The sequence below is a fragment of the Macrobrachium nipponense genome, chromosome 36, assembly GCF_015104395.2.
Source record: "Macrobrachium nipponense isolate FS-2020 chromosome 36, ASM1510439v2, whole genome shotgun sequence".
In the NCBI taxonomy this organism is placed as follows: Eukaryota; Metazoa; Arthropoda; class Malacostraca; order Decapoda; family Palaemonidae; genus Macrobrachium; species Macrobrachium nipponense.
The window spans coordinates 65,407,048-65,421,747 of record NC_087220.1 but is presented as its reverse complement, the minus strand read 5'-3'; the positions used below and the strand labels follow the sequence as shown (position 1 = coordinate 65,421,747).

At 36.1% G+C, this 14,700-nt stretch overlaps 3 protein-coding genes across 3 annotated transcripts in view; all 3 read left to right on the top strand.

Annotated features, from left to right (window-relative positions):
- LOC135203804 (gastrula zinc finger protein xLCGF3.1-like) overlaps positions 1 to 14,700 on the top strand; it is a 124,415-nt gene that overhangs the window by 16,233 nt on the left and 93,482 nt on the right. The window lies entirely within an intron of this gene.
- LOC135203478 (oocyte zinc finger protein XlCOF22-like) overlaps positions 3,784 to 14,700 on the top strand; it is a 52,596-nt gene continuing 41,679 nt past the window's right edge. The window contains exons 1-3 of the mRNA XM_064233201.1: positions 3,784 to 4,092; positions 5,342 to 5,484; positions 6,106 to 7,985. Of these exons, the coding sequence (XP_064089271.1) occupies positions 6,678 to 7,985 (1,308 nt within the window). The 5' untranslated portion in view covers positions 3,784 to 4,092; positions 5,342 to 5,484; positions 6,106 to 6,677. The remainder of the gene's footprint in view (positions 4,093 to 5,341; positions 5,485 to 6,105; positions 7,986 to 14,700) is intronic.
- On the top strand, positions 7,989 to 13,364 carry LOC135203802 (gastrula zinc finger protein XlCGF57.1-like). Its single transcript, XM_064233773.1, has one exon. It carries the CDS (start codon positions 9,257 to 9,259, stop codon positions 10,856 to 10,858), a length of 1,602 nt encoding a protein of 533 aa, XP_064089843.1. The 5' UTR covers positions 7,989 to 9,256; the 3' UTR covers positions 10,859 to 13,364.

The following is a 14,700-nucleotide window of genomic DNA, read 5'->3' as shown; positions in this document are numbered from 1 at the left end:
CACTTATTTTCGGACTCATGATTTGCAGACTCCCCTATTCATGGATTTTATATGGATTGTATACAGCTTACCCATTATTCACGGAATATTCACCTAATTTGGTAGCCAAAGATGCAGTCGCTATAATTGGATCAAATACATACATACCTATACGTGTTTCTGATGGTGATTCATAACTATTCCCAAACCCATCATACATATTTAGTAAATTGCAGGAATTGTGAAATAATGATTTAGACTGTAATAAATAAAAGCAGATAAGTTAGTTACTGATATAGTGGTTAGTGTATTGGCATTCTAATTGGATGTTGAGGGTTTGTGCTTTCCTTAGGACGATTTGAAATCACGGCTATGTATCACAGCCAGTTACTGCCACAGTCGCTGTGTGAGCTGCGTAGTGCCCACACAAGGTTAACCCATGGCTTTCTTATGTCTAACCAACCTCCTTCAGAATGTGATACCTGTCAAACCAGAATAACCGTGAAACACATTTTAATTGAATGCTCTAAATATTCACATACTAGACACAAATACTTTGGATCATTTCCTAGAATGCAGTACATTCTGGGAGATGATGACTCAAATGTTTGTAGGATTTGTTGATTTTTAACAGATACAGATCTATTGAAATATATATAGATAATGTTATTCATACACATTTTGTTTTTTATAAGTGTAATATTTTATCTATTTATTTATTTATCTTTTTAAACTAATTGACTTTATAAATATATTCTATTTAATATAACATATTCAACAGATTTTGTCTGCATTAAGCAGCCGATTGGACTTAGTCAGAAATGGCTGCTTAAACAAATAATAATATGATAATGATAATGCTACAGTGTGGGGGAGCTGTAGTGGGGAGTTGGATAAACCTGAATGCTGTTTGCCTGAGTACCTATTGAAGTGGTGGAGAACTGAAACCCAGGAACTTTAACACTGACGAACTTTTAACTTTCAAAGCAGTTGTTGGTCTGTAGTTTTCTTCACTCCAAAAAGAGTGACGCATTTACATTATAGTGTCCTATTATTATATTGGTCCCACTCATCTTACCCCAGTTAATGCTGTCAGTGCACCTCATGCCTCTTGGCATTTCGTAAGGTTCTTTGGTGTGTCTTTCGGCCCCAGGCTGCGACCTCTTTTGTTCCTTTTACTGTACCTCTTTTCATATTTTCTTTCTTCCATCTTACTTGCCACCCTCTCATAACAATCGATTCGTAGTGCAACTGCGAGTTTTTTTTTTTTTTCCTGTTACACCTTTCAAACTTTTACTGCCGTGTTCCATTTAAGTGCTGGATGACGTCGTTGGTCCCAGTGCTTGGCCACTGGCCTAAATTATATATTCAACTCAATTCAATTCAAACATATCTGTAGTGATTGCCTAACTTTGAGTTCACAACATAATCAAGAATTAGAAACAAATCTTTGAATGAAATTTTGTCAGAGACACATCAATATTTCCAGTTCATACAATCACTGAATTTTGAAGGAGTTCCAGTATATTAAATAAGGTCTGTGTCATCGAGAACAAACCCCCAGGATCTCTCCAATGAGAATATTTACTAAGTGATTTGGTTAACTTATATATTAATAAAGATGATATTTTGAATTGAAGCTCACATGATTGAAATCTAGAATGCAAACCAACACTGAGGTCAGACCTGTGTTATGTGAAAGTAAAATTTTCAGTACCAGCAAATGTTAAGTTTGGGATCTCAATTTTCTGAGTTTGTGTAAGAAAGTGTGCGTAGGAGACCAAGACCCTTATGCTAGGGTATAGTTATTGTAATTACTTAAGCAGTCATATAAAAATAATATAGTTCTGCAGGGCTGCTGAAGAACAAAAATATTGTAAATCATATCGAAAGCCAATGTAGATTGGTACTGTAGTGCCCTTGTCACGGGCAAAGATTTTTCCCTCACCATGACATTACGATATACGGGAATAAGAATAATACTATTAGTATACATATACGCTGTTGTCAGTCTTCTTGCCTGGAGACAGGGGTCGGAGAATGGTACTGTTTCATAGTTGACACGGTGGGTATGAAGACTGACCTTTACGCTGCCTGGGAATTAGGGTAGGCCTGTCCTACCTGCTATTACATGATATTCCTTGTGTGTATGGGTCTTATTACTGATGAGGCCAGATGATGTCTTCTCAGTGGGAGGTAATTGAAGTGCTGATTTCCATTTTAGGGGTATCGAAGAAAATTCCTGATACTTAGCTTTTTTCTTTATTACTCATTACATCATGCCAAATTTCTCCCTGGCCTAGTCTCCTGGACCTGGTTAATTTACCTAGTCTTCAGAACTCCTGGACTAGATCCCTTGCAAGGGATAGATAATAATTTGCATTATTAATTTGGTAAAATAGCCAAAATGAAGAATGGACCGGTTGACGTCCTCCTCACACGAGAGCATTCGTGATTCTTAAATGTGTCTTTTAGTGTTACCAAATTGCAGACGAAAGATTCAGGGCAGCGCTACCACACTCAAAGTGAAAGGAAAACAAAACAAGGGACTGGCCACACTGCCACACTCGTGTCCACAACAAAAACGAAAACATTTCACAGTTCCAATCACTCTTACAACAGTTGTGCAAAGATATTAGAGGATGATGATGAATCAATTCCTAAATAAATCACTAATAATGCACTGTAGGCATTATTGAGGTTCTGTGCGGCATCCCTTTGGCTCCTAGCTGCAACTCCTTACATTCACTTTACTGTACCTCCAATCACATGCTTTCATCTTCTACAAGGTTTTCCTCTTGTTACACCTTTTGTAACCTTTTACTTTCAGTTTTCGTTTCAGTGTTGAATGACCTCATAGGTCTCAGCGATTGGCCTTCGGCTGAAATTGTATTCCTATCGAAAGCACAGCAAACATGCTTCATTTTTAAAACACGTTACTGAACTTACAATGAAGCAATTTTACCTAACAAGTGAAGGAAGGAAAAATAAGTCATATTTTCATATGAAGGCTACATCCCCTCAGTTGAAGTGTTGGTATATTAATATTTAATCTATGACACTGATTATATGATGTGAAAGATAACTCATAGAGAGCATCAAGATGAAAAAACTAAACAACTAAGAATTACTATTAGTATCTTGGGTAGTAGCTTTTGATAACAATTGAAAAGACCCCATATCAATAGGTCCCATATCAAAGCAGAACATATAGTAGACTTCATGATGGATAAAAGGTGTAGCTAGGTAATAATGTTTTAAAGGGTGAACATTTGTAACTGTTTTGTTATGGAAATGATAGTTAAGTTAAACCAGACAAGAAGTAAATAAAAAAGTCAGTACATAAAACAATGCTTTGAAAACTATAACCAGCAGTAAAATGAATAGTCGTTTATATTAGAAGACAACAGCTTAAAGAAAAACAAATAAAATCATAACTCAGATAAAAAAAAATATTGGGAAAGGTAAATAAATGAGCAGTTATTTTTTTTTTAAGATTTAAGAGTATTAGAGAAGAAACATGGAATGACAACACTATATTTTTTTAAGATTTAAGAGTATTAGAGAAGAAACATGGAATGACAACACTATAGAAGTATTATTGATATAAAAAGAACTGGATTAGAAAACGTTAGGAATAGATAATGGAAGACGGTAAAAAAACGAATAGACCAAACAGGGCAGTGAGACGAAGCAAGTAAAAATCTAGGAAACATCTTGCTGTACTTTGTCCACCATAGTGTGGTACCATTAACTGTATATTCGTAGTATACTGTATGCCTGAATATTAAAGACGAATTAAATGCGAATATCTTCCAAATCACATGTCTATCTAAAGCAGGTATTAAAGAAAGTGATTCTGCAGAAAAAGTAAACTTTACCAAGTATATCAGAACAGGCGAACTAGAACGTGTAGGGGAGCTGTTTCAAAGATGGACTCCGTAATAACAACTACTGACTCTCTATGACGTCAGAAGTCAGAACCATAGACAGAATTCCAGTCATCCATTGTGTTATCTTTTGTATTTGCAAACCAAGGACTAACATTCTGTAGGCTATCAATATATAACATCATTGATATTTGTTACCAACGTTAATCGCTCGTGTTTAAAGGTAAGAAAACGTTGTGAAAGTTGTGATGAATATAGGTAGTTCTGATAAGTTGCCGTAGGTTGTTTATTAAGGAACTTGGAACCTTTTTGACATTACCTTATAGGGTAAAAAACCGCATGGTACAGGGGTGGACCATGTACGATCAATGTGTACAACCCCAAGAAAAGTACATTATAACGCGCCCTGACACTGGAGTAGAGGTATTTAGCTCCGTTTCTCACTAACAAGTCGCGACTGATGCCCATCTCCGATGTCAGGACGCGTTATTATGTACTTTTTGGGGGGTTGTTCACGTTGATCGTACATGGTCCACCCCTGTACCATGTGGTTTTTTACAGTGGGAAAACGAGACTTGATTAGAGAAATTAGTGAATAAAATAACAGGATGATTGAGCATAACCTAATGTAGGGGGCCTACTCTCTTACAAAGCTGGGGCATGGCCCATCCTTTGACCTCCACCTAACTTAACCACAGATGCAGGCTTGGCCTATTAGAGATTTTGCTTGAATTTGTTTTATTTAAGCCCAGCAACCGGCTTAGATCTACCGTTTTCTTTATTGGCAGTTTTCCAGAGGCACTCTAGTGGTAGAGAAATTTCTGCATCAGCAGTATCCTGCTTGATCACTTTTACTGTCTCAAGTTCTACTGTTACTGAGTTGTACCTCAGTTATGCCCTTCAAATATTGTGTAGGGTCAGTGACTGAGTGGCCACTTCTCCAGGAAGCGGTCACCTTCCCGAAAAAGTTCTTGAATTCGCTGCCATGAGCATCAGTCAAGAGTTGTGGCCCATCCAGTCAGCACACTGAGACCTCTACGCTCGTCTCGAAGTAAGTGTTTTCTTCTAAATTACAAAACACGTAAGGGCATAATTCAAGCGCTTTTTTGGGAAGTGGCCGTGCTCTAAGAGAGATGTCCACTATGTCACCACTCAGTTGTTTACCCTACTACCTGTCTTCATTTCTAATCAAAATTCAGTTTCTTGTAGGTTTACAGTCCAACTCTTGACCCATGTCTAAAGGTAATCTCGGGTTTTGTTATGCATTGCTATCCTGAGAACACCCTTGGTGCCTTCAGGTCACTATACCCTTGATCAGCAAGGCAGCCAGTTAGTGCCTGTCCTCATAAATAGTAATACAGCTAAGTTTAAGTTACTGGGTGCATGAATAAACAAAAATAATTTATTGAAAAGCCATATACAAACCCAAAACTGAAACTAATGGTCTCTTCTCACCTCTCAACCCTTTGCAGCTGGCCCAGCCAACACAGAGTAATTCAGTTAACTCTGGTAACTCAGAGGGACCTTTTGCCTACCTGCTAGGCCCTCTGGCTCCAGTTCTTCTACTGTGGATTATGGTGTCAAGGAATTCATGCAATTCACAAATTAAGCCAAGGTAAAGGAATAGGTTTGTATGCAAATTTTACTTTTTAGATTAGCATTTAACTGTATTTATTAATTTGTTCCTTCAGTTAATTGTTTCGTCTTTGTCACATTTAGTATTTTACTGTGAGGTAGTTGGAATGGAAATGTATTGCCTTTTTCCATAATAATATATGGCCATTAAGAATAATAATTGTCACCATTCTCTTTTGTTGCAACGTAGAAGTGGGTTAAAAATGCTGTTCTTATCCTTCCTCTGATAATGTCGACACACTGGCTGCTTATTAGAAGTGTTGAGTTGGTTGCATAATAGTACTAGAAGAAATGAGAGGATAGTGTGTTTTGTAATAAAAGGAAAAAGCTTTTGGTGGAATGGTCTACCAGCTTTATTTGGGATACATAAGTCAATCCCACATGGAAGTCTAAGAGTAATTTAGATTTGGTGAGAAAGTGATTGTGTAGTTCAACAATGAGATGTAATGTGTTTTTTCCAAAGGGTACTTAACATAGAGCCAAAGTGAGCTCATATGCAGTGGGACACTGAACTGTTTGAAGCTTCTGATTTACTGTAGTTATGGGAAGTGTGATTCCAGGCATGTTTTTACTCTGATTTTTTTATTTTGTTTTTTTTCAGAGTATCCAAAACAGAAGGACATGACATCAAATTCCTGATGTAATGTAATGGAAACTTGAGATTTGTTATTGTTAGTTTTATCATCAAGAAGAATACAGGATTTTCCAATCTGCCACCTTGCATCGGATATTAAAATTAGCATACAGTTAATTTTGTAGGAGTGACATTACAAACTTACATGGTATGTTAAAAGTTTGAAAATTATTTTTCATATTTTTGAAAAGCTATAACGGGTCTTTTGAAATACAGTATTGTGTGTTAATGTAGTATATGGGTTTCTTATACAGTATGTGTGCTATATTAAATACTATTTTGGTGTGAGGAAATGTTTTAGTAAGGATATTTGAAGTAGGAAGTCTACCTGTTTAAATATTGTACACAGAAAGTAATGTTGAATACAGGTTTGTGGTATGAAAACATAGTGGTTGCAAGTTTGGTTTGCATAATTGCTGCTTCACTTATATGAAGGTGCATTTCAATTGTGTTCAGTTTTGAATTTTTTTGGAATAAGCTGACATTCTAACAGAAAAGCTAGCTAGGATTCAGTACTGTATGTTGAAAGTGAACTGAAAATGGCAGCTGAATCCTCAACCTTGCCAATATCTGGACAACAAAATGAAAATTTAGAAGAGGGATTCACTGAAATAAAAGTTGATGGGTCTTTGTTTTTAGAGCCTTCTGTAGATATAAAGGAAGAGCCAGAATTTATTGGGTGTGATGAATTTGATGGTAATTATTCATGCCAGTCTATAAAGAGGGAGGAAGACTCTGAGAGTTGTGATGAAGAGAAGGAAAAGAAAATGATTGGAGAAGGAAATGTACAGTTGCATACAGTAATCACAGAAGATGCTGATGACCCATTTATGTCTCGTGAAAAAATTTTCTGTGAGAAATTCCCGTATGAAACTGATGAGAATAATAGCAAAAATGCAGAAATGTTATCACCGAATGCTAATAAGGAAGGAGAGCCTGGAACTTATGATGAATGCCAAAGTAGTTTCTCTCCTTCCGATCAGCCGGGAACTCACTTGAGAAACCATAAGGGAAAGAGACTTGTCACTTGCTCTGTGTGTCAAAATAGTTTTAGTTGCAAAGGAAGTCTCAAGGTCCACATGAGAACTCATACTGGAGAGAAACCGTACAGTTGCTCTGAGTGTCCAAGTAGGTTTGCACATTCAGATAGTTTGAATAGGCACATGAGAACTCACACTGGAGAGGAGAAACCTTATGTTTGTTCTGTGTGTCCTAATAGATATTCTTATTTAAATAGTCTGAAAATACACTTAAAAACTCACACTGGAGAGAAAGAGTTCACTTGTCCCGAGTGTCAAAAAAGCTTTGCTTTAAAAAATGTTCTCAAAACCCATATGAGAACTCATACAGGAGAGAAACCTTACACTTGTAGTGACTGTCAAAAAAGTTTTTCTCAGTTAAATAGTCTCAGGAAACACATGAAAATTCATACTGGAGAGAATTCACCAACTAGAGAGAAGTCACATACAAGAGAGAAGCTGTTTAGTTGCACCAAATGTTCAGGTACTTTTTCCCGTGCAGATAGTCTCAAAAGACACTTGAAAACTCACACTGGAGAAAAACCATACACTTGTCTTGAATGTCAAAGTAGTTTTGCACAGTTGAGTTACCTCAAAATTCATATGAGAACTCATACAGGAGAAAAGCCATTCTCATGCTCTGAATGTCCTTGCAGATTTTCTCATGTGAGTCATCTCAAAAGGCATATGCAAATTCACACCGGAGAGAAGCCTTATGTTTGCACTGAATGTCCGAGTAGTTTTTCTCTCTCCCGTCATCTCACGGCACACATGAGGTGTCATACCACAGAGAAGAATGTCCAAGAAGTTTTGATAGTTCAGATAGCCTAAGAATACGTACACATGAAAAGCCATACTGGGGAGATTCTTCTTACTGTCTGCACTAGGGACCAAAGTAATTGTATCAGTAGAGCCGTCTCAGTATGCACTTGTGAAGTCTTACTTGTGAGAGCATGTAAATAAATGTAAAATACACAAGAGATCTCATGAAGGGAGAATGAAGTTCATTTGCACTGTACATATTATCATCATTATACGCTCGTTTTGACACAAACATAATATGTACTTTGCAAGAGCCCATCCTATGTAAACAGCAATTTACTTCATATACAGGCAGTCCCCGGTTATCGGTGGGGATTCCGTTTTGACTGGCTCAATGATGAAGCAAAAATTGCCATTAACCAAAATTCAGCGATTTATGGTGCCGATAACCAGATTTTGGTGCTGATAATTGGTTAATGGCACCTCTTTTAAGTATGTGTCGGGGCAATAACTCAGTTATCGGTGCTGATAACCAGAACTTGGTGCATTATGGCGCTAGAGAAACCCCATAAAACTGGATTGCCATTAACCGAGTCCACCAATAATCCTGTACATTTCAATCTGTTCCAATCCCTGTGTTTCAAGTTCATTTCACTTGTCTATTAATTGTATATATTTTTTTTTTTTACCTCTTAATTCTTGATGCAGTATTACCATGTGCTCACCATGGGTTAGTACTTTGAGCGTTCAAGCATAATGTATCTTGCCAAACAGGTCATTTGTTTGTTTCACCATTTCCTTACCTTTAGTACTATTTTCATGTTTAGCTTTTCTTTTTTCACTGTATTAAAGAGATGTGTTGATTAGGCATTTGCTTATCACTGGCCACTTGAGCTTATGGGTGAATGGTGTACCAGCTTTGTTTGGAATGGTTAAGGTAATCCAATGAAAACCAAGATTAATTTAGCTCTGAAAAAATGACTGCCAACATTCAGATCTAATTTGTTTTTCCTCAAAGGATACTCAACAAAGTCAAGTGAGCTTTTATGCTGTGGGACACTGAAATTGTATTTAAAGCTTCTGATTTACTGTTTGTTATGAGAGATTCACAACATGTTTTTACTCTGATTCTTTTAATTTCATTTTTCAGAGTATCCCAAACAGAAGGAAATGACATCTGAAACAGGTTTCTGGTGTGAAAGCATAGTGGTTTGGTTTGCGTAATTGCTTCATCTCAGATTGGCAGTTATATTATATGAAGGTTTTCTTCAGTGGTGTCCAGTTTTGATAAAAAAGCTAACAAGAATTCAGCATAATACTCTTCAAGTGGTCTGAAAATGGCAGCTGAAAGCTCAACATTGCCTACAGTCAAACAACAAAAAGAAAATTTAGAAGGGGATGTAACTGAGATGACAGTTGATAGCTCTTTGTTTTTAGAGCCTTCTGTAGAAGTCAAGGAAGAGCCAGAATTTATTAGCAGTGATGAATTTCACGGTGACTACTGCTATTCTCTAAAGAGTGAGGAAGACTGTGTGAGTTGTGATGAAGAAAGTGGAAAGAAAATAATTGGAGAAAGAAATGTACAGTTATACACAGCAGTCACTGAGGAATCTGTCACCCCTTTTGAATCTTGTGAAAAGATTTTCTGTGAAAAATTCCCTTATGAAACTGATGAGAATAGTTGCAAAAATGTGGAGATGTTTTCATTGAACACTAATATGGAAGGGGAGCCAGTAACGCATGATGAATACCAGAGCAGTTATTCTCCCTCAGATCAAATGGGAACCCGGAAGAGTAATCATGCTGGAGAGAGACCATTCACTTGCCCCGAATGTCAGCGTACTTTTACTCGCTTGAATAATCTGAATATCCATGTAAAGTCTCATAAAGAAAAGGAAAAGAAATTATTTACTTGCTCCGAATGTCAAAAAAGTTTTTTCCGATCATGCATTCTCAGAAGACACATGAGAAGCCATACAGGAGAGAGGCCGCTCAGTTGCACTGTATGTTTGAAAACTTTTGCATATTCAAGTAATCTAAAAATTCACATGAGAAGTCACACTGGGGAGAAACCATACACTTGTTGTGAATGTCAGAGAAGTTTTATCAGCTCGAGTCAGCGAAAAAAACACATGAGAACTCATACTGGAGAGAGACCTTACACTTGCTCTGTGTGTCAAAATACGTTCAGTTTCAAAAGAAGTCTCAAGGTCCACATGAGAACTCACACTGGAGAGAAACCGTACAATTGCTCTGAATGTTCCAGTAGTTTTGCTCATTCAGATAGTTTCAAAAGGCACATGAGAACTCATACTGGAGAGAAAAAACCTTATGCTTGTCCTGAATGTCCTAATAGATATTCTTATTTAAATAGTCTGAAAATACACTTAAAAACTCACACTGGAGAGAAAGAGTTCACTTGTCCCGAGTGTCAAAAAAGCTTTGCTTTAAAAAATGTTCTCAAAACCCATATGAGAACTCATACAGGAGAGAAGCCTTACACTTGCAGTGACTGTCAAAAAAGTTTTACTCAGTTGCATAGTCTCAGGAAGCACATAAGAATTCATACAGGAGAGAATTCACCTACAAGAGAGAAGCTATTTATTTGCCCTGAATGTTCAGGTACTTTTTCTCGTTCAGATACTCTCAAAATACACATGAGAACTCACACTGGGTTGAAACCATTTACTTGCGCTGAGTGTCAAAGTAGTTTTTCCCAAGTGTGTCATCTTAAGGCCCATATGAGAATTCATACGGGAGAAAAGCCGTACTCGTGCACAGAATGTCCGTGTAGTTTTTCTCACTCGAGTCATCTCAAAAGGCATAAGCAGATTCACACTGGAGAGAAGGCTTTCGTTTGTGCCAAATGTCCAAGTAGTTTTTCTCTCTCCTGTCATCTTAAAGCACACATGAGGTGTCATATGGAAAAGAAGCCTTAGACTTGTAATGAATATCATAGAAGTTTCATCTTAGAATACATATGAAAACTTATATAGGATTGAAGTCATTTACAGTTCTTATATTTTGTACCAAAGTAATCATTTCATTAGGACCTGCTCAAAATCCACATATAATCTTGTGGAAGAGAGAATATCTCGTGGAAGAGAGAATATCTCGTGGAAGAGAGAAGCCAGTCATATATGTTAGTGGAGTGTTTCTCATATAATTAAACTCCTCTCAATAGAGTCTTAGTCAGGAAAATATTTCTGGGGCAAAATTCAGTTTAGGTGTAAAAATAGCTAGTATGATTTTATAACCAAGAACAATAGTAATTGGTACTGCCACTCTCATTCCAGTACTTTCAGTATTTAAACTTTGGAGTTATCAAACTCCTTTATACGCATTCTAAGGTCATGATCATTAAATGAATTAGTTAAGAGTTTTGGAGTAGAATTCAAATTTGCCTGGTGGCTGTGAAGATGGATTTTTAACATTTGTAACAACAGGCATTTGTAAAAGGAAATGACAATAATTCAAGGAAATGAGAGCACTACTCTGAATTTTGTCATTTCTTTCGTTATCTTTATAATCTCACCTTCATACCATCTTCATAATTATCCCTTTTGTGTGGTGACATGAAACAATTCTCCTTTACTTTCTTGTTCGTATAGTATAGATCTTTGTCTGTGCTCCTTTTGATGATTTTCTGAACCATCTTGCAGGTCCTTGTCCTAATTTTACACCTATACTCTTTTTCTGACCAAGCTGCTCCCTACCCCTTCACATCATAATATTTTGTCCAGGTCATATGTAATTTCTTTCAAATGAGCACCAATGTTCTTTGGCAGATTAGATATCAAGTTTACTCCTCCAGGCCTGTTTTATCTGATTAGTATTAATCACCTGAATAATAATAATATCTGCAACCTTCTTATTTTTATTGCAGTCTTCCTACCAACTGAGTACAATATGTACGTATTAGCATTAGATAGTTACACCTCTTCAGGATCTTCCCTATTGTCTCTGTAAATTACCATTCCTGCTGTGTGGATTATGCAGTCCTGTCTCAAAATTAAAAGATCTTTTATGTCTTCTAAAGCTAGCTCAACATGGTGCTTCTTCTCTCACTTTCCCACTTGCCGACATAACACGTTTTGGTCAGCCAGAAAAAAAAAGAAAGTTTATCTTTGGCATTTTCAGTGTACCCAGTTATAACGTTTTGAAGGGGTTGCAGTAGACATATTAAATAAACCTATTTTTTAATCAAGAATAAATCCTTTTATGTAGAGATTCAAATTTCATTTTTCCACAATCATCATCTTTGCTCTTCTTGTATTGAATATCAGTGGATGTCTTTTGGACGGAGTTCAGGGTTTAAAGACTTCTTTTCCATAATTGCCCCCTTTAAATGTTGATTCTTATGCCAAGTCCCTCAGTATATACATCAATTTCAAGGTGTCACATCACTTCTTATTTTACCACTATTTTTCGGTTCCCATGCGCTTATTATTTGGCCTCTCGTCTATGTCTTTGATTAGCTTATTTTTTTGTTTTGTTAGAATTGATTGAAAAAAAAGTCAGTTTATTAATATGATAGCAAATTGCTTTTTAATTAACCCAGTTGAATACGTAAATTCATTACAGTACTTTAGAAAACACGATGCAAAATTAAGATGACACATGGATAACAGCATCGAAATGAACGGAAGCATCCAGGGTAACTGAATACAGGAAAACATATCAGAGGGTTAGAATTCACATACTGTAGTGTATTCAAACAAAATGCTTTCCAGAACATTTAAACAAAAAAAAAAAAAAAAAAAAAAAAATTAAAAACAGTTTAATTGATAAGGTATTGTTGGACTTTGAGGAAATGTTTGTTTCTTCAAGATTATTTCTTTGGTTCATCCAAAATTTCGTGCATTTTTTCCCCGGTGCAAAAGTTGTAAGATATAAGGTATATGTACTATGTATACTATGTTACAATATCCCAATATATTAATATGTACCTACAAATTCTGTTACTATTCTTTACAATTTAAAGTGAATACTATAAAGTTGAGGGAACTGAGTTATTCACATTAGCCAGTGAGGGATTATATTGCATAACCTATGTATGAAACAGTAAATTCTAGACATTAGTATTTATTTTTGTATTAATTACAGATGTACTTACACTTCACTATACTGTACCATTTTAGAATAAAATCTATTTCCACTTCACTTTTCGTTTCCATGTATATTTTATGATATTTGTTATTGAATGTTTTAGTATTGTCATTGAAAATTGTAAATTGTTTGTGTTTTCATAAATAAGCATCTTATACGTAATGCCCTTGTATCCAGAGTTCTAAGTTATGTATACTGAAATATAGATAGTATATTGCAAACATAAAATTGATTGTATATACTCTTGTATTATAGTTCTCAGCTTAAATATTATTTATTGAATTTTAGTTGTATATAAAGACAGTTGCTTATGTAATTCACCATGAATTAAATGCTCAAAATCCCATTGTTTCTTTTACTATATTTATATGTGTTGCATCCTACAATGTATAAAAAAAAAATTGACATAGTACACCAGCTTTTGGAGTAGTCGGGTTTTTGGGACTGTGTAAAACTGCTGCATGTATATTTAAAAGCTCAAAAGGTCATTACATTTTCAAATATAATCTTGCACATGAATATAAATCTGCATAATACACTGTGCAGACAACTGACACTACCCTACTTACGTACGCTCAACTCACATGATCTTTAATTGAATTTGTTTTTGGAGTGCTCCCCTTTGCCACCGGTAAGTTCATTTTGTATATAGTGAACAGTAATGTATTGTGCTTTAGGATGAAAACTTACAGTACTTTATTGTACTTGAATATACGTGAAGACTAACTTACAAACAATTCAAGATATGGAAGGTTGCTCAGAATGTAACTCGTTCATATCAAGGTTATTGTCTTTACGGTATTCTCCGTGCTTTCCTGGTGTCGGACAAAAAATCGAATGGGAAATTACAGAAGTAGGGTGCAACTACTTATATTTTCACCCATCTGACAAGGGAGTGAAGTCTGTGATGTGATGCAAATTGTTGGGCCATTCCATCCCCAGCACCATCCAGTACGTGACTCCTCCCCTATTTGTTTCATGCCTATGCTTGCCCATTTCCTTACGATTACATCCCCTCTGACTCTTACATTCTTGCTGTTTGCATTTGTTGATGCCTTTGGTGTATGTGGACTAGTACCCCGTTTGGTGTAATACACAATGGCTCCAAAGCATAGGAATAGTGATAATGGTTATGGTTATAAGCCCCCGCCCCCCAATTGCATGCAGAGTTTGCTAGGATATGGCAAGTGTGTCTTCAATTTGTAACTTGACAAAATATAAGAAAAATCCCTTTCACAGGAGAGAGAAAGAGAGAAACGGTACGATGTGAAATGTTGTTCATCAGTACTATTTTCTTAAGCTTTAACATGTACATTGTGTTACATGTGGGTGTGTGCATTTTTCTCTTTATTTCAACGGTTTCGTCTAGTAAGTCCTCGCCATAGCTTGGTTAATGTCATATTTGATTTAAAAAAAAAAAGGCGGAAGAGACTTTCACAACAGGAATGAAGATCAGCCTCCCTTTCAGAAAATATATAGGATACAAAAAGCAAAATATTAGATTTGATAAATTGGCAGAAAAGTACCATTACAATGCATAGAAGATAAACTAAAGTATTTAGAAGGAACTGGAATAGTAACAAATTATTTAAGCACTGGGGTGGGTCCAAGATTGATAAGTAACCCAAAAAGTAGCTAAGATATGGTCAGTAAAAAAGGAGAATGTGCAAGA